This window comes from Martes martes (genome assembly GCF_963455335.1).
Source record: "Martes martes genome assembly, chromosome: 14".
NCBI classification, from domain to species: domain Eukaryota; kingdom Metazoa; phylum Chordata; class Mammalia; order Carnivora; family Mustelidae; genus Martes; species Martes martes.
This window is the reverse complement of record NC_137902.1, coordinates 55951546-55978105: the sequence shown is the minus strand read 5'-3', so window position 1 is coordinate 55978105 and position 26560 is coordinate 55951546. Positions and strand designations below refer to the sequence as shown.

Genomic DNA, 26560 nt, shown 5'->3' with positions numbered 1-26560 from the left:
TTCTTCTCACCTGGGTGTACCCCGATTACCGCTGGTGGTATTTTTTCGGCTTTCACCCTCTTGCCGCTCCTTTTTCCATCCTCTGCGGGGAGCAAAGGAAAGGGACATCCCCCCCGCCCTTGCCCACAGCTCGAATAGCGCCTCAGGGCAGCGGCGCCTGCCTTTATTTATTCTATTTATTTATTTATTGGTTCTCAAGACTCGAAGGGATGGTAGCGGAGCGCGCCCGCAAAGCGGCAGCAGCCGTTGCCCGCGGCCCCGGGGAGCCCAGCGCGCCCGCGGCGGTGGCGCTGGCGGTGGCGCCGGCGGAGCGCTGCGCGCGGCTGCCGAGCCCGGGGTCCTGTGGGCTGCTGGCGCTGGCCCTGTGCTCGCTGGCGCTCAGCCTGCTCGCCCACTTTCGGACCGCCGAGCTGCAGGCCCGGGTGCTGCGCCTGGAAGCCGAGCGTGGGGAGCAGCAAATGGAGACGGCTATTTTGGGACGAGTCAACCAACTGCTGGATGAGGTCTGTGCTCTTTGTTGCTGGCTTTTATCCCTCCCGGCGGCGCCCCCTCGCGCAGCCTCCGAACTTTCGACCGGCGGGCGCCCGCGGGCGCTTGCTCTGCTCCGAGCGGCGCGGTGCGCCCGGGTCCCGCAGCGGCTGTCTGCCGGTGGGTGGGGGCGGGGACGGACGCGGGCCTGCGGGGACTCGGAGGGCCCGGAGGACCCCGGCGGCTTGCGCGGGACCCTTCAGCTCCCGCGCCCGGCGGGCGCCCCCACGTCCCGCGCTGAGAGCGCCAGGGCGCGCGGGGCAGGTGGAGGAAGGCAAGGGGCGGGGAGGCGCGCAGAGGCTGCCGGGCCCCACTTCTCTCTCCCGGCACTCCGCCAGGGCGGTGCGAGAGCCGTCCAGCGCCCACGCGGCGGGATGTGTGCCCGATGGCCCTGGCTGAGGCTGGCTGGGCCCCCGCGGCCCTCGCATCCATCCCTTGAGGATCATTGCTGCCAGACTTTTATCGCCATGTTCAGCTGGGAAGAGAGTCATCCAGGGGGCTGAGAGGGACAGATGGGGCTGTCCTTGCAGGGAATGGTGTCCTGGTCCTTGCCCACCGCCCCCAGGCCGTGGTTTCCCTGGTTCTGCTGTCCTTGGGCTCAAATAAGCCTATACCCTCTTGTTTCTAAGCCACGTTTCCTATCCCTGGTCCCCTGGGATGGTCCCCATCATTTTATGTTTGTGTGTTTTTCTGGGAAAGGGATGCTGAGCTTTGCCCCCTTCTGAAATGTCCTTGAACCTAAGTGGGTTTAAAGCCATTAGTGTTTCTTAGCTATAGCAATCGTGCGAGTACATGGAGAGAGCTCGCCCTCCCCAGGAAGGAGAGACTTGCGGTCTCACTGGTGCCACCAGAGGAAGAGCCGGCCAGTGGGAGTGGGAATCCTGGTGACTTAGGAGACTCTGGACAGCACAAGGGATCGGGGGCTCAAATGAAGGAAAAGACCCACAGGTGAGGGCTGTGGTGGTCTGGGAAGAGGTTCTGGAACGGGCTGGCCATGGAAGGTTTCCCTGAGCAAGAACTGGGAGGGGACACCTTACTTAGTCGGAGGTGGTGTGGAACAGGAGGGAGCAGGGAGGAGGTTTTTATCCCCACTCTGCTACTTAGAGCCCTGTGAGCAGCAAATACCCTCACCCCTCTGAGCTCGCAAACTGGTTGTAACGGTTGGCCTCGGAGCCCCGTTCTAACTGAGGTGGGTGCTGTGGCCGTTCTGGCACAAGGCTCCAGTGCCCTGCAGCTGGGCTCCTCTCAGGTCCCACTACCAGGCAAAGGCTGGTAGTTGCCCAGGCAGCTCTCTGGTGGGCTCAAGGAGAGGGAGGTCCCAGGACCAGAGCAGAACGGGTGGTCCCAGTCCTGCCAGCAGCCCATTCCCATGCCCCGCCAGGACCCAGGGGATCCAGGACTCTGCCAGGCCCCCTGCAAGTCCTCTGGGAAGTGTCTGGACCCAACAGCGCGAGCCAGTAGCCTCTGCCAGCTGTCTGAGAGTGTTCCCGGGGTGGCTGGGTGGTGGAGGTGGTGTCAGGGCAGCAAGGGCTCCCCCCCACCCCCCACCTCCCCACTCCCTGCTGCCGCCAAGGGGCTCTGGCTGCAGAGGGGCAAACATTTGACCCCGGGAGCTCTGCTCAGTGCCTCTCTCCGTAGTCTCCCCTCCCTGGCCCCTGCTGCTGGCCAGGGCATGCCCCAGATCCTTGCTTCCTCCCCTTGAGACTTAGCCCTGTCAAGTCACATGCTTGCAGGGCCTGGGGGCGGACAGTGTTATGGGCCATGCTGATTCCTCATCTGCAAACCAGAGCTTCTGGGGCAGCCACTGACTTCTAGACCTCTCATCTGCCTGAGCATCTGAACTGACCCCATCTTACAGATGGGGAAATAGAGACACACAGAGGGGCTGGGGGTTACCCCAGTCGCGTGGTGAGATCCAGAAGTAGAACTCAAGTTCCTGACCCCACTTCCAGGGCTCTTTACTACGTCCTGCTGCCTTCCCCTGTCCGTCTGCAGTCAGGCGGGCAGCAAATGTTTCCTGAGAGCCAGCTGTGGATCAGGCATTGTGGGGGACACACTTCTGCCCTCCTAAACACAGGCAAATAGGGCACAAAGAAGGCCCCGGGTGGTGACCCCGTCATGTGATGGGAGCCGAGGAGGTCTGGGGAGCGTATTAACATGTAACATACATGAGGGCGGTGGCTTCCGGGGAAAGTGATTTTGGAGTGATGTCTTGAAGGGTGAATCAGAGTCTTCTAGGCCAAAGGGGAGAGTGGAGGGGCCTTGTTCTGGGGGCAAAGGGAACAGCTTCTGAAGGTTGGAAGCCAGAGGGAGAGGTTGGCCTTAGGGAATGGAGTGGTGGAAGATTTGGCTACAGAGAGCCAGGGTGCCTGGGTCAACGGGGCCTCAGAGACTGTTAGATCTATGTGAAAGCACTGGGGAGCCATGGAAGGGCTTGAGGAGGGCAGTTGTGTCCCTAGAATGGAAGGGAGAGCAAGGCAGAGCAGGGAGGCGAAACGAGACGCCGACACAGGCCACAGGGGCCTGGGGCCTGGACTGGGCTGCAGGCAGGGACAGAGTGGGGTGAATGGGAATGGGGGCTGCAGTGGGGGCCACATGTCAGTAGCCAAGGGCTGTGGAGCCAGAGGGAGGGCCGGTCCTGGGAGTGGAGGTGGTGGGCAGCCCCCTGGGAGGCATCCCCTCGATGGGACCTACAATCCAGGGCTTCATGAAGGGGCACTCAAAGGGCCGCACTGCCCCATACAATTACGCGTGACTCATTATCCGTACGTGAATTAAAATCAAATACTATTTAAAATTAAGTTTATCTGTCACACTGGCCTCCTTTCAGGTTAGTGCTCAAGAGACACACAAGGCCAGTGGCTACCCGTTGGACAGTGCGGATATAGAACATATACATCATCGTAGAAAGTTCTGTGGGACAGCATTGCTCTAGGAGCAAACCACTTCTGGGCCAGCAAAGGTGTCTTGGAGCAACTCAAGGCCTCCCTCTAACCCCGGCCTTCCCTTTCCTACGTGTGCTCTTCCGGTGGGAGCAAGGGCAAAAGTGAGAAAGGGGAGAGGCCGAGAAGCAAGAGGCTGACCGGAGGAACCCCCAGTGAGAAGAAAAGGCAGAGGAGAACTGGGGACGCGGTTTTGCTAACAGAGTGATTCTGTGACGCGGACATGCAGAGGCTTCCTGCTCTAAAGGGTGCACAGGCACCCCATGCCATTCCCAGAACAGTATGGGTGCTCCCAGGGGGCTCCCAAGGATGTGGGGCAAGCAAGTCATCCTGGAGCAGGTGGGCCTGGGCCATTCTCTGAAGGAAGAAGGCCATCAGACAGGGCAGTCCTGGGGCGGCCCCCAGCGTCCTCGGTGGCCTAGAGGCAGGAACCCAGGGGCATAGGCACAACACCCAGCCCAGTGGGGAAAGCAGGATGCTGGGCAGAGACCAAATCTGGGAGGCTGGCGGAAGGCCAGGCCGAGGGGACCCCATGGGAGAGGAGCCTGGAAGGAGGCCGGCCAGAGGCAGATGCGAGCAGAAGGCCTGGATCGGATGGGCCTGGCCACTGGGAGGGGAGGGTCAGGGCGGGGAGAAGAGGATGGGGGTGGGTAGCCCGCTTGCAGGGAACTGGCAGTGTGGTTTCCAGACCTCAGGCCCCCACTCTTCCCCCATCGGTGCCTCTCTCCTGGGCTGGAACCCTTAATGAGCGCTCCAGCTGCCTGTTGCTTGATTTGCTTGCTGTAAAGAAAAGAACTGGAATGTCCCAAACGGAGGAAATCAGATGTCACCCAGAGCTGGGCAGCGGGTGTGCTGTGAAAGAGAAGGGACTGGAGTTGAGGATAAAATCCACGTTGTCGGCCAAAGGGCGGGGGAGGGGGCAACGGGTGTCAGCAGCCACCTTCCAGGTGGGCATTGGGGGATGCCAGGCAGACTCCCCTTCCCTTGACAGTAAGACTAACGGCACCCCTGATGGGAGTGTCTCACGTTGATATGGTACATACGGCAGCCCATGCTGTACATACAGCCTCCCTAAGGGACGGACGCTCTCATTGCCCCATTTCACAGATAAGAAGACTGATGTCACTGTATCCTCCATCCGGCTATCTGTGATAGAATCCTTTGGGTGTCAAGGGCATTTTCCACCTCTAGGTGTTCAAGATCAAGAGCAATTTCCTGACTCTCAGTTGAAAGAAAAATACGGAGCAGTATCTGTTACAGATAATGCCTGGGAGAGTTGTTAACGTTTTACAGCTTCTCCAAAGACCTTAAAACTAGCAGGTAGCTCTGAGCCAAACTGAGAACCTCATTAAGTAGCCACCCCTCATGGGAAGTTGGTGGGAAAGTCGAAGCCTCTGAGACAGGGTGCCATCTGCCTTAAGCATAATTTGACACTCTGGGAAAGATGTCTTTTTCATCTTACTCCTAATCATTTTCAGCTTGCGCCAGCACCCTCTGGAAAGCCTTCCCCAGACCACTCCAATCCCCAGTGGGCTCTCTCCCTGCTCTGACTTCCTGAAGAACTTGCTGCCATGCCAGACATCTAGCTCAGAGAAGGAAAATGTAGATATGGCGTGAGCCTAGACGGACCTCAGAATCCTTCTCAACACAGCCCTCCAGACTGCCACTCCCTGCCTATTAGAGTCAATGCCCATCTATTTGCCACTCGTGGCTCGGCCTCAAGCACGTTGTACAGGGTGTTCTCCTCTCTATTGCCTTTAAATAGCTCATCTCTGCATTTGCGCACATCCAAGCCAGCGGCTGGGAGCAGGGCTCACAGTCACCAGGTCCGTTACTGAGCCTAACCCAGGACTTGGCTCACCACTTCATTGCTGGTTTAGGTCCCTCTGCTAGGGGCTATGGAAGCCATCTTCGTCACTGCCCTCCCCACATGCAGACCCCAGACCTGGCTGTAGGTTCAGCATTTGCTCCGGGGTGCACGGTGGAGGTGGGTGTTTCCCAGCAACAGGCAGAGAGGAAAGGACGGACTCCGCCCAAGTCAGGCTGCACCATGGGGCTGGCTGGGAGAGTGGGGGTGGCTCAGTGGGCTGGGTTCCCGCCTAGACAGGGCAGCTGGGGGCGTCCATCCCATCCCATCCCCTACTCCCAATGGTCAGGAGCTTCCTCTTCACCTGCCCAGGCTCCCTGGCACATTTTTTATTTGGGCAAAGAGTCAAGTGGGCAAGCCCACAGCATGTGAGGTCGCTTGGACATCTGCCACTAACTGGTCATGTGACCTGAGCTCCAGTGTTCTGATCTGGAAAATGGGGATGCCAACATCCTCCTTACAGGGTGGTTGTGGGATTAAATGAAATCATTCAGTTCATAGCAGCTGCAATCATGACCACCACCCTCAGCATCAAAGGAGGAGGTAAGATGAGGCTGCACCACGTCTGTAAATTTTATTACGACCTAATATCTATTGAGCGGTGTTCAAAGATTTCTACCATCTATTGATTCATTTAATTCTCAAAACGATCCTCTGAAGTGGTTATATATGGATATATTTTTTCTATTTTCTATTTTATTTTATATTCTTACAGAAGAGAAAAATGGAGGCCCAGAGAAGTTAAGTGACTTTCCTAAGGTCACACAGCTCATGAGTAGCAGAACTGGGCCTTGAACCCAAGCAGTCTAGCCCCAGAGCTTCCACTCTAAAGCCCCTAGTATATACCATCTGTATAAAGTGCCATACCCTACTAGGCCAGCTGAAGCAGGTCATACAGACCCGGGGCTAGGGACAGGTTCAGTCTGGTTCAGCTCCCACATAGCTGGCGTTGACCAAACTGACTTGGCATCAGACCAGCGTTACTGTCTTTGCTATAAAGTGACATTTATAGCAAAATTTGTGACATCGGGCCATTTGTGACATCAGGCCTTGGTGAGGAGGACCCTTAGGAAAACCCTTGTCCAGCCTTGGTTTCTGGAATGCTTGGCCTCTCAGGAGGGATGGATGGGGTCTTGTCTCTCGGACACGGAAAGCTTAGCACCAAATCTGGGTTTCACCCCATGGTCCGGGCTCGTCCTTCCAGCAGAAGTTTCTGCCTAAGCCCCAACCTCAGTTCCCACTGATCACCCTGCCCTTGCTTTCTCTCCGTTCCCCTTACCTCCCAGCTCCCTTACAGTATAATCTGTGTCTGGCTGTCTGTCCATGCAGCCGCCCGAGCATCTCCTTTTGGAGCAAGGCAGGAGCAGAACCCCTACAGCAACTAAACTCTTTAAAGTCGCTCTCCCCTCCTCACATCTGCACACCCTCACAGAGCTGGCCCAGCTCCATGGGGAGCACAGCATACTAAGGCTGATCCCCGTTCCCAAAGCCCGAATGAATCCCTGTGGCGAGGGTCTTGCAGTGGAGTGTTTAATAAGCCCCTCGGGAGACAGATTCTAGCTGTGGCCTGTGCCTGTGCCCGTGCCCGTGCCTGTGCCCGGGGGGCATCTTGTGCGTCTGAACCCAGGCCCCTCCCCCGGGTCCCGAGCAGTGCCAAGAGGCTCGCCCCCGTGTTCACGAGGGTCACAGGACGTGTCAATAGAAGGGCTACCACTCACTGCCCAGTTCGAAAGTCGAGGGGGCTTAAAGAAGGGGGTTGACTCGGGTTTGGGGGCTTGGGGTTTGCCCTGTTTTGTTTTTGAAAAAATCAAATCAATGGAGGGTTTGCCATCCAGAAGGAAGATTTCAGAAGCCTCAGGAATCCTCCCACCTCTTTTAGTGGGATCATACCCCTTGCAGAAGCTGCTTGTTGAGTCCTCAGGGAGTAAAGGAGGTCTGCAGGCTTCTCTGAGGGAAACTGAGGCCGGGATCTGGGGAGGGCCTGGGAAGGCTGTGGCAACAGGGGTCCCCATCTCTCCTGAGTGTGCTCTGTGCTGCCAGCAGACCCTGGCAGGAGCTCCGTGGGGACTGCCCCCCACTCCCATCTGCATGCCAAATGCCCCTGCCCTGGGTGGGGGCCTCCCTGCAGAAAATTCTTTGTGTCCAAAAGGGTGGGGATGGGGTTGCTGGCAGCAGGGGCTCCCCTTCAAAGGGCAAGAGCATGCCACACACAAAGGGGAGGAACTGGCTGCCTGAGAGGCTGGGCGCAGCCTTCCAGGGCACACGGGGCCCCTGTCTCCTCTCCTAAGGCCTATTGTGGGCTTTCCTGAAGCCCTGCATTGCTAGAGGCCACACAGCCTGGGCCTCTGCTGGCTCTTCAACGCCTTTTCCTCCCCTCACTACCCCTGCCCACTCCAGGCCACGTGGGGTGCCCCAGGCCCTTTGCTCAGCTGTTCTGTGTCCAGCCCGCCCTCCCACCATGAGGCTCCTGCCTCTCTGTTGGTTCAGTTTCAGCAGGCAGGGCTTGCTGCCCCCAGAGGACTCATGTTCCTCAGGAAGGCCACTGCAGAGCCTGGGGTTCTGTCATCCAGGGGACTCCACACCTTGTCTCTTGTCCTACAGATGCTCCGGGAGAGTCCCTCTTAAGCCGTCACTGAGAGGTGTTCTGCATAAGGTCTCCCTCTGACTCAGTGGCCTGGAGGACCGGATGGGATGGGGGACCTCTGGGGACAAGGATGCAGGAAGGGGGCTGGCTGAAGGGGCATTAGCTGGGGCTCTTCCAGGAAGAGCCTTGGTCTCTGTGAGCTGGCCTTTGCAGTTTCCAAGGGGCAGGGGGAGACCCAGAGATATGGGAGGTCAGAGGACGGCCCTGCTACCTCCAGCTTCTCCCCCACTCCATAGAATCAGAGTGTTGGAAGAAAGGGAGCCATGAACGATACCAGGAATTCCCCCACACTATCCTGGTTCTCAGGCTTACACGCCCACAATGACAGGGAGCTCACTACCTGATGCGTCTGACTGTTCCAGCTGTCATGTGTGTATTTTCATCAGGTCAGAGCGCCAGATTCTTCTTGACACTTACCACCCACCCCTCCAGCATGTCTTGAAAGCACCTCAAACTCGATATGCTAAACTGAGCAGGAATCCTGCTCCTACCCAGCACCCCTTCATCTCGGGAGGCGCTGGCCTCCAGGTGCAGCTACTCCAGTCCCTTCCGCCTGCACCATTCAGCCTCCTGCAGACCTGTCCCCATCTCTCCATCACTGCGTGCCCTTCCCCAGCTGGCTACTTCTACCCATGGCCTTCTGGGCCGTAGCAGGGGCCTCCTAACACACCTGCCCCCGTTCACTCTGCCCTGTCCCTTTCAACATCCACACAGCAGCCAGGCTGCTCTTTTAAAAGCTTTAAATACAGTCACCACATTCCCCTAATTATAGCTCTTCAGTAACTCCTATTGTTCTCAGGCCAGAGACTAAATTTCTTAATGTGGTCCAGGAGGCCTGAAGAGCTTGGGCCCTTGCCCCACCGACCCGCATCTCTGGCCTTAGGGCTCCCCTCCCCCCACTTTCAGAGTCCAGCCACATGGCCGTAATGTGGCACAGCTGGGAACACAGACCCCGGAGCCAGATTGCTGGGTTCAAGTGCAGCTCTGCTAGTTCCTGGCTGTGTGGTGTTGGGCGAGTTGCTTAACCTCTCTGTGCTTTGGCTTGTCCCTCTAAAAAAATGGGGAGGTGATAATAAAGAGTATCTCCCTCTTATTGGGTGCTTTGAGAATTTAAAAAGGTAAAACGAGCACTCTGTGCTGTGCCTGGCCCTCCAGTGGTCGGTATGGCCGAGTCCTGGAAAGTGTCTTCCTGGCTTCCCGGTTTGGATCCCACCTCTGCCCCTCCTGGTTGCCTGTCATTGTGCAAGTCAGTTCGCTGCTCCCTGTCTCGGGTTCCTCATTCATGGGTTGGTTGCTGGGTGCACTGAATGCATTCATCAAGGCAGGAGCCCTGCCTGTTTCATAAGAAGCCCGTGATGGTGTCAGGTATCTGCCGTTTTCCCTGTACCCAGGCCCTCCCCTGGGTTAATGGCTGGTCACCCTCAGGTCTCAGCCCTGTCAGTCACTTCCCCATGACAAACCAACCTGGAGCACCTCACCCTTGCTTGACAACAGTGGCTGCTGCTTCTTGGTATGTGTGGTTTATAGACAGTGTGCCCCTGCCTGGAGAGTAAGGGCCATGGGGCAGACCTGTCTGTTCTTCCGCATGTCCTGGCACTTTGCATGGCTCTGCTCTACGTAGATGCTCAACTCCCATTTGCTGCAAGGAGGGAAGGAGGGAAGAGGCTCCTGGCTTCCACTCCAGCACTCTCACTCCAGCCCCTCCCGGCTCTGTGTCCAGGACCCTGCTTCATCCTGCACGAGGTCCCGAGACAACCCCAGGCCCCTTGAACCTGTGGTCCCAGCCCCCTGGCCACCTGGCTCCCACCCACAACCACACAGTTCTGGGGCCCCACTCTCTGACTCCCTGAGACAGCAGCAGGGCCAGAGATGAGCTAAAAGGAAAGACTTCCTCATGGGAAGGCTGGAAAGCTCCCACATGGAGCATTCACCTCCTTCCCCCGACCTTTCTGATCTGCAGAGTCTGGAGCAACACTGCCTTGTGGGTCTGCTGAAACACGGGGGTGGGGGGAGCAGATGCAGCCCGTGGCCTCTGCTGGACCCTCGGGCCCCCATGTCATGGCTCTGGGAGTCTGTGATCAGATGCCAGGTCTGTGGCACAAAGAGAATTGTGGAGGGAGGAAGCGGACCATTCCCCAGGCACATCCCATAGCACCCGCTCCTGGCACCCCCAGGCTGATCGGGCGAGTCCCGTTTGGGTGGATGTGGGTTGATCGTCTCAGTTTCCTCCGTTTTGATTTCCCTACGCTGATCTGCCCGTGCTCCAGGGCAGGCGGCCGCCCATGGGCCTGTCCCCTTAACAAAGCCCATCTGTGGGACCGTCACTGCGACTAGGCCCAGGGGCTGGCTCTGCACAGCTTCCGTCCTGCCTTGGAGCCTTTGCTCTGCACTGGAGTGCCCTCCCTCTCCCATCTCCATCCATCCAAATGCTGCCCAGAAGTCCGTGTCCTTCTAGCACCCGGTGCTAGGGGGCAGAACTCAAAGTGATTAATTCAGTGCAAGTGTGGATCAAAATGCCAGACCGGGCCCTGCCCTCAAAAAACCGGCTCAGTCTCCGCCAGGGTACCGGCCGCGCGGTATGGCAGGGGGTAATGAAAAGGGCTCTAGCAGAGGCCATCGGGCACCACTCTGTGCCAGGCATTGGAATTAGATGCTGCTGCAGGGACGGGAGCTTTGCTCAGTGCACTCATTTCAATGGGCAGCTCTTTCTTTCAGCCTCTAGTTGTCAAGGTCCAGGGCAGGGCAGCAGGCAGGAAGGACCCTTGTTCACCCTCCCTCTTCTGGGAAGAGGAGTTCGGAGTTTCCCAGGAACGGGGACATGGCAGGAGACTTGACTACAGGTCCCCAGCAGCTCCTGGGGCCCGGCCAGCCTCACCATGGTAAATGGGAAGAGACAGGCCTGGGACCGGCTCGAGAGAGAAGGGGCCTTCCCCTGGCCACCAAGAAAAACAAGCAAGCGTAGTAGGTGCTCACCTTCTCCACATCTGGATGCCGTTTTTGTCTTTTGATCCTATCTCGTTTTTTTCGCTCTGTCTGTCCTGTGTAGTCCAGTGGGTAGCTGAGATTAGCCCCATTTTATAGATGAGGAAATCAAAGTCTGGAGGGATCGTGTCTCTTGCTTAACATGCAGCGGGAGAGCCAGGAGTGGACCCCAGGGTCCTCGAACTCCCAAGTGTAGTGCAGGCCCACATCCGCCCTGCCCAACTCTGCATGCAGTGGACCCTTCAGCAGAGTCTGAGGCCATCTGTGCTCACCCAAAGTAGAGTCCCACTGCCACCTCCAAGGGCAGGGGGATTCTGAGAGGAGTCATACACTCATGATATCAAAAATGAACTATTAAATGACATTTTCCACCAAAATACTTAGCATAGCACCCGAGCTATACTGCTCCATATGTGTAGCTATTAGTATTAATGGTAACTTACTTAACAGTTCCTCCCGGCAAGTGCTCTACAGTTTCCAAGGCACTTTCCACAGCATCACTGAGGAGGCTGGCCGGGGAGCAAGAGCCCCATTTTACAGATGTCCCCAGAGGAGAGATGCCAAGATCAAGTTCCCAGCTGGATCTGGGCTCCATTCCTCCACACTATGACTTGGACCCACACCTATTACAGAGGCCCAGGTAGAGCCTGAGCCCTTTAAGAGCCCTGGGACCAAGTGTGGGGAGGGAGTGGCCCCAAAACCCAAGGCCAGGCCTCTCAGCATTCTCTGGGGGGAGTGAGTGGCCGCCTGGCGTTTTCCCTTTGATACTGATACAGGAATTTTAATAGCTGCAGAGATCAGGCGGGTGCTGTTTCGGCTCTGGTCGTGCAGGGCATTCCAGGAGGCCGTCAGCAAGGGCGTAGTGGGAAGGCTGTTCTGTCCAGGGAGACTAGGGCCTTAGAAGGTTTTCCACTGACCCCTGAGCCTCAGCCTGGGCATGTCCCACCAGGAGTCTCAAACTCAGATGCCTAAGGGGGTCAGGCTGGTGGGCCAAAGTAGGTGAAGCTGGCCAGGGGAGGGTACTGTGGTGACCTGGGCAGCACACGCCCACCCAACAGGGGCAGCCATCACTCAGCACCACCCAGTCATCACCTTGGCCCGGTATCACCAGATCCTTCCGTTGTTCAAGAGAGACTGGAAATCCAGACCTTTCTGTGAAATCTCCTGGTTTGTAAGCAACTGCTCTTTACTGAGCACCTAGCATGTGACAGACCTTGTTCCAGGCACTGGGGATATGGCAATGAATAAAACAGATCAAAATACCCATATCCTTGTGGAGCTTACTTTCTCGTGATCCAGGTAGACCATAAAAGAGATAAATGAACCAACAATACAACAAAATCCTGAGGAAAAAGATAAAACAGGGAAGAAGGAATGTAAGTATATTGCAGGGTGCGGGGGGCAGAGGAGGTCTCACTGAGAGCGAGCAAGAGGGTGGTTAGCCGGGAAACGAATATCCCAGGCAGGCAGGCCCGCAAGTTCAAAGGCCCTGAGGTAGGAGAAAGCCTGGCTTGTGCAGGAGCATCTAGGAGGCCTGTGTGGCCCCCTGGCGGCCGTGTTGAGAATGCTCTATGCGGCAATGGCAGGGGGACCCATCAGGTTATCACCGTGCCTGGGCCGGAGAGGACCAGGCTTGAACAAGATGTAGTGCAGAGGTGGTGGAAAAGCGTCAGATCCTGGATTTGTCTAGAAAGCAGAGAGCAGGAGTTGTTGACCAAATGGGCGTGAAGTGAGAGAGAAGAGGGCATCACTGATGATCTCAAGGGTCTGGCAAGATGGAGTTGCCATTCCCTGGGACGAGGAAGCCAACAGAGGGGCAGGCCTGGGGAAGTGGGGACAGACTGTGAGGAGCCCGGTTTTGCCGAGCTGATTTTGAGATCCTATCAATGGACATGTCAAGGAAGCTGCTGGATATATGCGTCTAGTTCTGGAGGAAGATCCGTGTTAGGGGTGCGGGGAGGGGGGCATTATCACGTACAGATGGCGTTGAAGACATGAGGTGGGGTGAGGGCCCCCAGGAGCCAGAGCAGAGAGAAGGCAGTGAGGCTGGGCCCTGTGTCCTCCACGTAGATGAGAAGCAGCCAGCAGAGGAGACAGAAAGAGCACAGAGTGGCAATGGGAGAGGGGCATCTTGGCAGCCCAGTGAAGAGAGTGTGTCAGGGAGAAGACAGGGCCAGCAAACACTGTGACAGGGTGGGATGAAAAGGACAGCCCCCTGGGCTTAGCTGCACCAAAGTTACTGGTGACCTAGGGGAAAGCCGTGGGCAGAGGGCAGGTAGGAGCCTGACGGGAGTGCTCCAGGAGAGAGAGGAGGAGTTTGCCTAGGAGAGAGCTTGGTCAGAGAGGAGTTTGCCTAGACTAGGCCTAGGAGAGAGCTTGGTCAAGAGAGGATTTTTCTTTTCCTTTCTTATTAGCCCAGCGATGATGTTAACAGTGGGTCAGTGACTGCCACATCCCACCCGAAGCGTGTTTGTATAAATATGTCTCTATGGGAACACAGCCGTGCTTCTTGGGTTTTCGTGTTTTCTGTGGCTGCCTCTCACCTCCGACAGTAGAGCTGAGGGGTTGTGTCGCCATGTGGCTCCCGCAACCCAAAATATTCACTCTCTGGCTCTTTCCAGCGAAGACAGAGCTTGATGAGAGCCAGGGATGGGGTCTAGAGGAGGCCGCTGCTGATGCAGGCGGGTGGGGAAGGCCCTGTGCGCAGCTGGGCGGTTGGCCTCGAAGGGGAGGAGCAGAGAGAAAGGGCAGGAGCGGTCACAGGCACAGGTGGCTGGGCTGCCCAGTGGCGGGAGCCTCTGTAGGCCTCTTCTGCTTGCTTTTATCTCAGGACCCCTGCCCTTGACAGGGGTGTGGCAGGAGGGGAGCTGGGTTGGGAGGGTGGAAGGCTGGAGAAGCAGGGGGCAGTGAGCTGCGCTGATGGGATTGGGGAGACAAGGTATGGCTTCGGGGCTCTCATCGGGATCGTGGTGGGGAACGAAACAGAGGCCAGTTGTCGAGGCCTGGATGGTACACCACACCAGCTTACTAGCACCAAGTCTCATGGCTGTCACAGAGAGGTGGAAGTGTCAGGAGTCTGTGTCACTAGAAATTCAGGGTCTGCCAGTGAGGAGGCCAGTGTTGGAGAAATGTTTATGGCGGGGTGGCCAGCTGGCCTCCTAACCATTTCATATGGCAGGGACTTCAGGATTCTGGTCATTGTCAATAACTGTAAGCCACGGGACAGGCCACCCCATGGCCGGGTCTTCATGTGAAATCAGTCACTTCAGACTGCTGGAAACAGATCCAATGGGGGAAAAAGAAATTACTGTAGGAACCAAATAAAACCAGCTACCAGGCTCTCACTGCTACACTAACATCAGAGAGCAAGGTGCCATTGTCCATCTTTGACCTTGGCCATGTTAGTCTCCCCACCTCACCCTGCCCCACCTTCCGTCTCGGGTTCCTTACCTGTAACACAGAGTATCACAAGAGCGAGTATTTACTGTGTGCCTCCCAGGTGTCAGTCCCCTTCCCTTCTAAGCCCTGACCACTCCAGTGACCACTCCAGTCCTCCCATGAACCCGGTGCAGTAGGGACTCGATTCTGCCCATGAGAACTGTGCATGAACCTCAGCAGCCTCTCCCCGACATGTCCCTTGCAGCCCTGTGTGAGTGAGGCCCACCCTGTGTGGGTCAGTGACCTGCGCTTTGAAAATCAGGCAGTCCGGGCACTGGGGCTCGTGGCCATGTGTCCGTTTGTCACCGTGGGGAGAGAAAGTTGTCCCAGTCTACTCGTTGCCACTCCCTTGGAGCCTTCCTGATTGGCTCCATGATTTGCAAAGAAGAGGTTCCATAGAGGGGCACGTGGCCTGCTCAGCCTTCTGTCCCCTACCCCTGCCCAGCTTGCCTGGGACTGGCTGTGAGGGACCCCAGAAGAATAGTCACTGTCCCTGACGCTGGGATCAGTCAGGAGCCCAGACCTAGACAGGAAACAATTAGCAGAGAGCCGAGAAAAACGAGTCATTGTGCCCATGATGGTGGGGTGCAGGAAGACCACAACTGGTTTACAGGGCCTTGGGGTTGGCGTTAATTTCTTTAAGAGCACTCCGAAGACATCAGACACTGAGATTCCCTAGATGAGACCTTCTCCATCTGCTTCTTATTACGCAGCCGCCCGTGGCCAGTCTTTGATCCTGGAACAGTCCTCCTGAGGCCCCCAGGCGACCCTTTCTCCCCCTCCGTCCCCACCAGCCGCAGACCCTTCCCGGGGCTCGGCCTTCCACTTCCATGACTCCTCTCCTCTGTCTCCTTTTGCAGAAATGGAAGCTCCACTCTCGGAGGCGCCGGGAGGCCCTCCTGAAGACGTCTCCAGGGTGCCACTGCCCGCCAGGTAAGGAGCTCTGCGAATAGTGGACAACGCTGGGGACAGGCGCCAGGGCCATCTTCACAGGTGTGCTGTAGCCGCAGCAGTTCAGAGTGTCGCTTTTCACTTGAAAGATGGGGATGGCCAAATCTGTGATGTTCACTTCCCTCTGCGGGTTTCAGTTATTCAAGCATTCATTCATTCGTCTGCTCTTCTGTGGGGGTGCGCGTGGGGCCACGAAATCCCATACGATGATGCGGGTGGCCAAGTTCGAGTTACCATGGGGGCGGGGGTGGGGACCTGGCTCATCAAGTTCACGGTCGTGCCCCCAACTCTTGACACATAGTAGGTGTACAAACGTGTTACACGGATGAATGGATTAGCCCATCCCTGTAAAACTTGCCTGCCTTAGCTGGACGGCTCAGGGTGCCATATGTCGCTCCCCTGTATCTAGGCTATACCCATAAACGCACACATGCACACAGAGTAAAGGCTGCAGTGTGATGTGGGGCTTCATCTGGACTCAGACTCTTTGCCATTGACCTGCCCTCTCCGCTCTGGTCACTGGGGAGGATGCCTGTTCAAGTACTCTTCCTCTGCGTCCCACCCAGAGCACCCTGCTGGGCATTGGGTTTGATGGCACTGTCCACGATTAAATAACGGTGACAAGTTATAGCTCATGAGGACTTTTCTACGTTGCTGGCCATTATGATTAAGCTATGAGAGTGACAGATGGGCAAGCCTCACTGTTCCCATGAGTAACTGAAATGAACTATCCTTCTTTGGGGGTGAGGAAGGAAGCTGCCAAAAAGGATTTAGGTGGGGGGACACTTTGGAGTAATCACAGAGGTCCTCTGCCAGCTCCAGGCAGGCCCCCTGCCACCCTCTGTGGGCACGTGACGCAGGCAGGACCGCCACAGGGCACAGGCTACCAAGGGCCCCGGGAGTCCTCACCCAGGGCCCCCAGGCCAGGGAATGGAGGCCACCAGATGGTGAGCATATGGGAAACAGAGGGCCCACATTCTCAGAAGAGTGAGGGAGCTGGGGTGGGAGTCACAGTTCAGGGCGCTGCCCCAGGAAACAGTGGGGCCATGACGGGATTCTGCTGGCCCGTCGGGAGAGGGTTGCCCAGGTTAATTAAAAAGGTGTCCGAGTCCTGGGAAGTTCCCTCCCTCCCTCAGGGCCCAGCACATTGAGCCCTGGCATCTGGGAAAGCTTCTGGGAGAAGAATGCCAAGATTAATGAGATGGGATGAAGGAGAGGGAAGGGTAGCCAGGCATTGGGCAGAGCACCCGTAGCATTGGGCTTTTTAAGGCAGTGCGTGCCTCAGATAAACCTGTCCATTCAAATAGTATTTAGTGCCAATCCTGACTGCTAGGAAGCACTATTTCCGTTATTTCCTCAATTCCTCTCAGACTCAAAAGATGTACAGAAATCTTTTTTTTATATATTTTTAAAAGATTTTATTTATTTATTTGACAGACGGAAATCACAAGTAGGCAGAGAGGCAGGCAGAGAGAGGGGAGGAAGCAGGCTCCCGGCTGAGCAGAGAGCCCGATTCGTGGCTCGATCCCAGGACCCTGGGATCAGGACCTGAGCCGAAGGCAGAGGCTTTAACCCACTGAGCCACCCAGGTGCCCCGATGTACAGAAATCTTATCAAACTGTGCCCTGGTATGGGGGGGGCGCCATGGGCTGCATATTTATGATAAGGCAGAGCCTTGACTTTCTCCCTCTCCATCCTGCTTGGGCTTCACGTGTCCTGTCCACCTGCCAAGCGGGTGTCTAACCAATAGGCATCAATTTTGTGCTTGGGAGAGTCTGGCTCAGGAGGTCCTGGGAGGCTGGGAGGCGGGGAGGTTCGGGAGGGATATGGCGGGAAGGAGGAAAATTCCAAAACTGCTTCATCTTGCCTCACTTCTGGGAGTCTGTAGGCGCCCTGGGGTCTAGGGCAGGGAGAGGGAGGGACGCAGTGGAGAGCAGAAAAGCCTTGACGCTGGTCCTCTGTGGAGAGCAGCCACCATCAGGCACCCAGTTGGCAGGAGATGGGAGGAGAGCAACAGGGCTCCTGGGAGGGGTGTCCCGAGTGTTTGAGAATCACCCAAAGGGCAGTTTGGTCCAAATTAGAGGTCAGAGCCAGGTGGGTAGCACCAGGAGAATTTAATCAGAGGACCTAAAATTGAGACAAGATCAGGAGAAGACTAAGATGTTCTCCCAGATTCTTGGAGAAGCAGCAGGAAGGGACAGGAAGGGCTGCACAGAGAGGCATCTCAGACCATGGAAGCACGGAGTCAAGTGCATCTGCTGGGATGGGCTAGGTCCCATTGGGTGGGTCCCTCCACCTGCCCCTTCTGCCTAAGCTGAGGGTTCTCACCACACCGTGAACTTACCTCCTTCACACGGAAGGCTACCTATCACGGGGCTGCCAAGCTGTCATGAATAATCGTGCTCCCCCCACATAGCCCCTAACCCAGCTCCTGCTGCACGCCAGAAACAGTACCGCATACTTCTTGAACACTCCAAACGGGCAGAGTGGGTTTTTGACGTTCTAAAATAGTAGTGAATCTCCAAACCCAGGAATAGAACGCCTCTCTCCTTCTTGGGTCTAAATGATGCCTCTCAGATTATTTCCTTAAGGTCAGAGTTTATAAACCACTTTAGGAGCCACTTTGAGGTTCCCGATATTTGCAGAAGAACTTATACAACTGGAAAGTGCTACCCACAAAGTCAAAGCATTATCATTTTTGTCTTGCCAGCATCTGATAAGAAGCCTGTACATAGTAGATGTTCAATGCATCTCGGATAAAGGATCGTCAATTATCCTTCCTGAGTGATTATATTCTTTCCTGTGTTCCCCCTCCGCCCTCTGGCTGGTTTCTGATACCCCACCTTCCCACACCACACACCCCACCCCAACCTACCTCAAGCCTACCCCGCATCTTGCCTGATGCTGATCTTTCACGGCTGCTGGGACACAACACATAAACACGCATTTTTTTTTTTCTGCCTTCTGTGGCCACTGGGATCCAAGCCTAGGATCTTGAGCCCGTGCCTTCCCCAGTCCACTGCTGCGGCTGGCTGGGCTAAGGCGGGGTCCTGGGTGTGTTCTTCCTAGTGGCAGCCTTGGGCCCCTGGACGGCCTCCAGAGGGTTCAGGACACATAATCATGGGCAGAAAACCCACCTCCTTCCCTTCCAACTCTGACCTCGCCAGCATCCTCCCAGGATCCTCCCTGTCCCAAAATAGCCGTGTTCTCGCTGAGGTCTGGCTGCTCCTGAGACACATGCACTGAGTTCCACGGTTGTGATGGGCCAGCAGGGTGCTGAAGGGTGGGGCTCGGCAGGACAGTCACAGCCTCCAGAAGTTCAGAGGAGTAAGCGTTGGCCATTCCTAAAGCATACAAACTGGTGGGACAGGAGAAGGGCCTTGGGAACCAATACAGGCATGGTGAGACTTCCCAGGCCACTTGAGAAGAAGAATACAAAGATTAGGGAAACTCCCGTTTCAGTCCCCGTTCTCAGTAACAAATGGGGAGCAGGACAATAGAGCCTCCAGCCAGCAAGGAAGCAGCTCCTTCAGGCCCGCCACGCTGGGGCTGGCAGTGTGAGGGGTTTCACACGGAAGGAGTCACAGGAGTAGGTGGCTCCACGGTGTGGCCTCATTTCCGAGGGGAGAGAGGAGCCCGGAGTCCCAGAGGTTCGGACGGCAACAGCGGGGGCGAGGGCGTGGCCTGCTGGGGTCTGTGCATTAGCACCTTGGCCGGCTGGGGTGCGGAGGATGGATGAGCAGGAGAGAAGTTGCTGCCCTAGCCTGGCTTGTGGGAGAGACCACGGCCATCCCCTGGTTCACGTGTGCGAATGAGAGGTGTGCGGCGTGACAGGGATCCCAGAGGAGCCTGGGACTCGGGGAGAACTTCACTGAGGAGGTGGCCCTGGAGGTTGGTGGAAGGGCTCAGGGTACAGACTCAGCTACCACCGCAACAACAGAGCTCGGACTACAGGGACTCCAACGAGGCGGAGGGGACGTCTCTTCCTTAGCGGGTCAGAGGACAGTGGTGCCGCGCTGGGAAGGTGGCCTTGCTATCCCCTTCATGTGGCACGACGCTGTCATTGCTTTGTTCTCTCCATCCCCGGCTAGTGTGGAAGAGGAAGGAGGCTGGGGGAATATACGCCCAAACCCTTAAGAGCCAGGGGGTGGGTGTGTGGGGGGGAATCCCGGCATGCATCACTTCTGCTTGTATCCCATTGGCCAGCACTTAGTCACGTGGTTACCAGCCCCTGGGGAGGCGGGGCAGCCATATGCCCAGATAGAGGTCTGTCGCTGTTGGAAGCGGAAGAACAGATAATGGAAGAGCAGCTAATAGTCTGCATAGACGTCATGCCAGGCTGAGGCACCTGCATGGACAGAGGTTCGAGAAGAAGAAAAAGGCAGCGTATTTAGGAATGGCCAGCAGTTGGAGGAAGCTGGAGCATAGAAGCAGTGATCTGAAATAAGGGTGGGAAAAGATGGCAAAGGGTCAGGCTGAGGAGTCCCAGCTCTCCCCCTTCTAAGACAGGGAAACGGTTTCCATCTTGAGGGTGATTGATTAGCAATGGCTGCCCAGGGTGTCCAGAGTCTGATTCGGAGGCTACATCCAGGCTCGGTGGAAGATGTGGTAATCGTTTGATGATGTCTGTTGTGGGTGCAGGCCCGGAGAGGTGTTACACGGGTGCCCTGGCTTTGTTAGCCTCCGGAGGTGATGTGGCATCAGAGAAGGATTGGGGAGCAGGGATCTGACCTCATCCAGTTCGTATTCTAGAGCAATAACTAACAATGACGTGGGGGCTGGCTTGAGGGCAGAGAAGCCCCTTCCAGCATTGAAAGTTGGCCATTGGTTTTCGGGTTGGATCTGCCTCTCTGGGCTTGGTTATTTTCCATAGGTGGTAATAGCCAGTGTCCTCCTGTCCTGAAGCTCTTTCTTTGCCTAGCCTTGCCTTGTTTGCCCTGGTGGCAGATTCCTCCCTCCCCAACAGCCTCAGGGCATTTTCACAGGCAGGGACTACTATGGCCAGAGTTTTCATCCTGGACCGGGCCCTCCCACCTCTGTTGGACTGCAGCAGAGCAGATCCACAGCCGTCCTCCCCTGTGGTTCTCCTCATTTTAGACTCAACTAGCCCAGAAAAGGGAGATTTTCGACCCAAGTGTCCCCGGGTGCCATTAATAAAGCAAAAAACTGCCGAGCTGATGGTTGCTAGGCAGAACATTTACGCTAAAGAAATACCATTTTCAGGTAAACTCTGCTTTATAGGCAAATAATCGATGGGTTAATTCTGAGTCATTCCTAGCTAATCCTTAAAGCACACCCCTGAGGGCCAGCCTGATGAGCCCCTCCTATTGGATTCCAACTCACCCTCTTTCCTGCCTTGGCCAGGCTTCTGTGCTGTCAGCTCCCTACCCCCTCCACCACCCCACCTCCTCCTTCTGCCTTTGCAGTCCCATCTCATGTCCCATCTGACCTCCCAGACTCCCAGGCTCCAACCCAGTGGCAACATCAATGCCTCCTTCTTCACCCACATACTCCGTCATCGCTGGGTCCTGTCAATTCCACTCGACTGCTCAGAAACCATCCATGGCTCCCCGGTGCCCATACACCCCCCGCCCCCCCCCCTCAAGTAATAAGGTCATTTGTTTCTCAAGCCTGGGCTCTGACCGGTCTCTTATTATGCTGTACTCCTTGTCTTTCAGTAAAACCGACCTGCTCGTCTGCCTGTCCCGTTCACATCTGCTCATGCTGTTCTGACGGCTTTGTTCTGTTTCTACCTGATGGACTCTTAACCCCTCCAGGCCTGCTACCGCATCCCCGCAGCTCCTTCCATCCTTCTCTCCTGCCAGAGCCTTGCTCCTTCTCTCTGCTGTTTGGTTACCATGCTAACAGAATGCCTAATGTGTGCTCAGTGTGTAATCTGGGCACAACCACCTACTGGGACAAGTAATGTGTCTTCGGATGGGAAGTGAAAACAGACCAGGAGGTATACACCTGTGAAGGTTTCTCCTGGGCTGTGATCACTGACCATTTGATTTAGATTCTACAGGTATTTGACAGCAAAACTCAGCATGAGCCTCTTACACACTGAGAGGAGGCTCTGTGGGTTGTCAGGCGGGGAGAACCTTCAAACTCACCTGCACACCACACCAGGCAGCCTCCGTGACATCTGCCCCAGGACGTGGCACAGGTCGCCCGTCCTCAAAGTGCACACCGCTGAAGCCACAATCTTTCTCCCAAACCTGGCCCATGGCCAACATCCCCAGTCCCATCCCCAGTCCCAGGGAATGGGGCCGCTGCCACCACACAGGCCTTGCACTTAGGCTGGAACTCAGGCTTTTCCTTCTACATCCCACCCACCAGCAAGTCCCATTGATCCCACCCCACCCATTGCCTCTAGCCCCTCCGGCAGCACACCTGTTCCAGCTGCCAGGACCTCTCACCTCGCTCCCTGCAGGAGCCCCTCACGGCTCCTCCTCGGATTCCTGAATGGTCTTTGATAAACGAAATGCACAACTCTACTTAAAGCCGGTACTCCTTTCTTTCACCCTTAGGTTTAAGTTCCCAATCCCTAATGTGGCTTGCGGCCCCCTCAGGCCTCCCTGCCTGCCAGTGTCCCTGCAGCAGTCTCCCTGATGACACCCAGGTGCCAAAGCAGAGGCTGGAGGGAAAGGGGGCCAGGGCCGAACCAGAGCCAGGATGTTGTGCCTTAGAAATCAGACAGCCAGTCAATAAAGCTCAGACCCTGGGCTCCAGACACAGGCACTTCCTGTGGCCTTTTGGCTCCGTTTTAGGCAAGCAGCTTGCCCAGTGGGAGGCCGGCTGTTACCTCCGGGAGGTAAGGAAGTCCCCAGTCAGGGGAGCCAGCGTGGGAAGGGCCCCTCCTCCCAAGGCTGCCCTCTCAGCACTTGGGAGCCACCTGGGGCATTCTCCAAAGTTCATTTCTTCCCCGTTTCCTCCCGAAAGCACTGCCAGATCCCCAGCCCTCCTGGACAGCACTGATAATGTGTTTCTCCTAGATCGGCTCTGATAAGGCCCACTGGGTGGTCGCTGGGATTTGCAGCAAAATAAAAATCAGGAAATGGAGGGTTCTGGAAAGGCAGTGTGCTGTGGCTAGAAGAGCCCTAGACTGGGCATCGGTCCCAGACCCTGGGGGACTCTGAGCAGGTCACATCCTCTCTCTGGTCCTCAGTTTCCTCATGCGTAAGGAGAGGCAAATAACGGGACAGTATCTGACAAAGTGTGGGTTGGGCCCCCGCAGAGCCGCCCCTCCTGAGAAACCCTTACTCCCGCATAAGGGAGGAAAGGGCGTTCCCTGCGGCCCTGTGTGCACTGCAGGGAAAAGGGAAAAGAAAACCTAAATATTTGTCAGAAGCAGAGTGGAGACACACATTGTGGGATGTGAAACTGGTACTTTCACCAACGGAATATCATACACAGGGAGCGTGGATGAACTTGACCTCCAGGCCAAGCAATGCCAAGGATGAATCTCATCCTTTCGAGGGAAAAAAAGCAAATTACAAGACAATAGGTACAATATAACTCACGAAAAACATATAAAACAACAGGACACATCGTTCAGGGAATATATGCCTACGTCCTAAGGGTATAGGGAAATGCACCCGAGCAATAAGCATCACATTCTGGGGGGAGGAGGGACAGGTGGGGCAGCAGTCCCGCAGGCTTTGGCTATATTGGTAACTCTTTTTTATTTCTTTTTAAAGATTTTATTTATTTCTTTAGAGAGAGAACATAAGTAGGGGAAGGGCAGAGGGAGGAGGAGAGAGAGTCTCAAGCAGACTCCGCACTGATCACGGAGTTCAACGTGGGGCTCCATGTCACAATCCTGAGATCACCGCCCAAGCTAAAATCGAGTCGGACACTTAGCCCACTGAGCCACCCAGGAACCTCAATGTTGGGAACATTTAAGCTGGATGGAGGACATGCCAGGCTCATGTTACCTCTTGGTAACAACTTCATTGAGATACAATTTTTCTATAAAATTTATCCATTCGAAATGTACAATTCGGTGGTTTCCAATCTGTTCACAGAGACGTGCGACCCTCACCACAATCATGTTTAGAACATTTCATGACCCCAGAAGAAACCCTGGACCCTTCATCTGTCACCCTCACATCCCCACTCATCTGCTTCCTAGTTCTATGGATTTAGTGTAACATTTGCAAGGTTCATCCGTGCTGTAACATGTAACACTCCTTCATTCCTTTTTATTGCCCAGTAATATATTAGATTATGTTTATAGTTCTTTGTCTGAAATATTTCAAGATAAAACATTATTTAATCATAAGGCTGAGTAGAGGCTGTGGATAGAGGAAGTGGGAGGAGCCCTTTGGTCTTGACTCTAACTAATTGGCGTTCTCCGCTAATAAGGATATAACGCTGCTTGGGGCTTAGATCCCGTGTGTCGCCAGCCCTACCAGGACCCACGGCCACGGGGCCAAACCTGGCTCAGCTGGACTTTAACACCCAACACCTTCCCCTCCCTGACACTGTGCTGCCCCCTTTCCCCTCCTCTGCCCGCTTTCTGTCCCCACCTCTGTGACGTCTCCTATGACTCTCCCAGGCACAGCTGGTGGCCTTTCCTTCTGAGCATCCCCCAGAGTTGTGCTCCCAGAGCAATTTGGCCCCACTGCAAAGGGACAGTCGCCAGCCCTGCAGGGTCCTCAGCTTTTCTGGGCATCTGCTTCTGCCATCATAGCCTGAAGGTGCCCGTGCCTGCCTGCTGGGCTGGAGATGCAAGTTCCCTGGAATAAGTCATATGCCTTGTCCTGTCTAGTTCAGGACAGGCTTTCTCCACTCTGACTCCCGCATCATAGGGACTGGTCCTGGCAGCGCTGTGTCATCTGCCAGGAGGAGCGCCCACTGGGTTCAGTGGCAGTGGTACCCCCGGGGAGCCACCTGAGGAGAGGTGGGCTAACCCAGCAGCTACGAGTGTGGGCTCTGACTTCTGGGCAACCTGGGTTCAAATCCCAATCATCCTCTTCTACTCCTTATGAGTCACGGGGACCATGGATGAGTTAGCCCTTCACGTCACGTAAAGTGGGGGTGAGGCTAGCACCCACCTCTCCAGGATGCACACAGGGCCCGACACATACGTGGCTCAAAATGATTGTTAGTTGCCGTGAGGGGGATGGTTGTGTTGAGTGGGAAAGGGTTTTGGTGAAATGAGGTCATGAGGAGAAGTTACAGCCTCCACACAGCTGCACCCAGCCACGTGAGGTCCTGGAGGAGAGTGCCACGTCATGCCACTGAATGTGGTGGGGAAACGTGGCTCCGGTTGCCAAAGGCGTCAGCTCGCTCCTACTTCCCTCTCTGCCCTGCTGGAGACAAAGTCATTCCAACACGGTGGAAAATTCTGGATGTTTCTATCCACAGGACAGCATGCAGTGCTCTGCAGGAGTTGCAAGATGGGTGAGACGCGGGCCTACCCTCAGAGAGGGCTATGGTGGCCTTTTCCGTGGGGCGGGAGACCCCTGTGTGAACCCCAGCTCCCTGTGCCTCGCTCTTCAGCGTTAGACAAGCCACTAACCCTTCTGAGTTTCCATTAGCTCATCTCTTACATATAAATAATGATCTCACAGGGTTACTCCAAGAATGCTCGGTCAACTCTGGAGTCCTACACCATGGAAGATACTGGAGGAAAAGCAGCAAAGCTTGCCCACAATGTAGTTACTGAGTGGGATGTAGGCTGTGTGAGGGCTGGGGGACACAGAGAGCCATGGACTGTGGCAGAGGGAGAGGTAGTCACAAGTCGGGTGGCGGTTCGTCCTCGGACAGTGCGTTTGAGATCACTGCCACTACCATGGGTCAGAGGACCTTGCAAATGGGGTTTATGAAGAGACTCACGCTCCCAGCACGTCACTGTGTCCAGCCACAGCCTGGAGCGGGAACCAGTGGGCAGTGGGACTTTTCTGAAAGGTCATGTTCCTGCTCCTTACCCATACAGAGGCAGGCTGACAGCTTCGCTCTGTGTCCTGAGAGGGAAACGAGCCACATTTGTAGCAGCTGTTGCTTGGGGGTGTGGGTGAATCTGGAATTTTGCAGAAACTCCAAAGAATCAGGGATGGCTGTCTGGCAGGGGAGGGGGGGACCCACAGGTGGGCAGCAGTATCTGCTGTGTGTCCATTTCTCCCTGTCTGTCCACCTCCCTGTGTCTGAGAGGCCAGCAGAGGAGAGCAGGAGAAAGAAGAACCTATACTTCCCGGGGTCTCAGAGAGCCATCCACACCTATGATGATTCTACATGTTTGCAGCAGACACTCAGCTGTCAGTCTTTCCCTTAGGACCTGCCCTTTGAGAGCAGACACCATGGCCAGAGGTATTAAGTGAACCCCCACCTTCTACCTCCTAACCCCAGCCCAGCAGAGGCAGGCCACACCCCAGCAGCCAGACTTCTGGGCTAACTATATACCCATGACAGATCTGGGCTGCCCGTGGGCTACATCAGCAAGTGACCTTGACCCACAGAGGGTTATCAGCTGCTCAGTGCCCTGGGGATACCCGGTGAATCATAGTCCCTCATGTCCAGGGTTAGGTAAATGCTAAACAGGGCTGGAGAGTGCAAGAGAAGGAGTGATCACTTTTAAAGGGAGGAATCAAGAAAGGCTTCGCAGAAGAAGCAGCATTTAAAGCAAGCCTTGAAAGACAAGTAAATCGTCAGTAAATAAAAATGCATATAAAGACATTGTGAGCTGAAGGAACTGTGTAGTACAAGTGCAGGGACCTAAGAAATAGGCTTTTTCGCTCCCTCCCCACTCTGGGAAGGGAGGAATGATCCAGAATGACTGTTGCAAGCTCCCACGGGGGGATGGAGTAAGAGATAAGGCTGGAAAGAAAAGTCGGGGTGGGGGAGGTAGCTACGTAGGGGGTGGACATCACCCTGAAGAGGCCGCGAGGGTCTCCAGGAAAGGATGGGACATGATCCAGCTGTGCAAAGCTGTAGCTGAGAATGAGCTAGAAGCAAGGAAGGAGCCAGGAAGAGGCCGCGTGGCCCCACTAAGAGAAGACATGGAGTAGCATGCGGGAGGGGCCGGGGGGGGCGGTAAAATCGCAGAAGGAAGGTGGGCACGTGTTGCCCATTTGGTACACTTGGGCAAGGGACAGCATAAGGCAGGGGTGAGCCTGTGAGCCCAGGTAACTGTGAATGACCCCTCAGGTATTTACATTAGGAGAGAGCGTCATACAACAGAGAGCAGAGGAGGTCTGCAACACA

At 55.8% G+C, this 26560-nt stretch overlaps 1 protein-coding gene across 1 annotated transcript in view; it reads left to right on the top strand.

Moving 5' to 3' along the window:
* Nucleotides 1–209: 209 nt before the first annotated feature.
* The window catches only part of COL13A1 (collagen type XIII alpha 1 chain), a gene marked incomplete at both ends in the record, with an annotated part of 145258 nt that continues 118907 nt past the window's right edge, over nucleotides 210–26560 (top strand). Inside the window, 2 exons of the mRNA XM_080823351.1 lie at nucleotides 210–503; nucleotides 15262–15334. Of these exons, the coding sequence (XP_080679477.1) occupies nucleotides 210–503; nucleotides 15262–15334 (367 nt within the window). The remainder of the gene's footprint in view (nucleotides 504–15261; nucleotides 15335–26560) is intronic.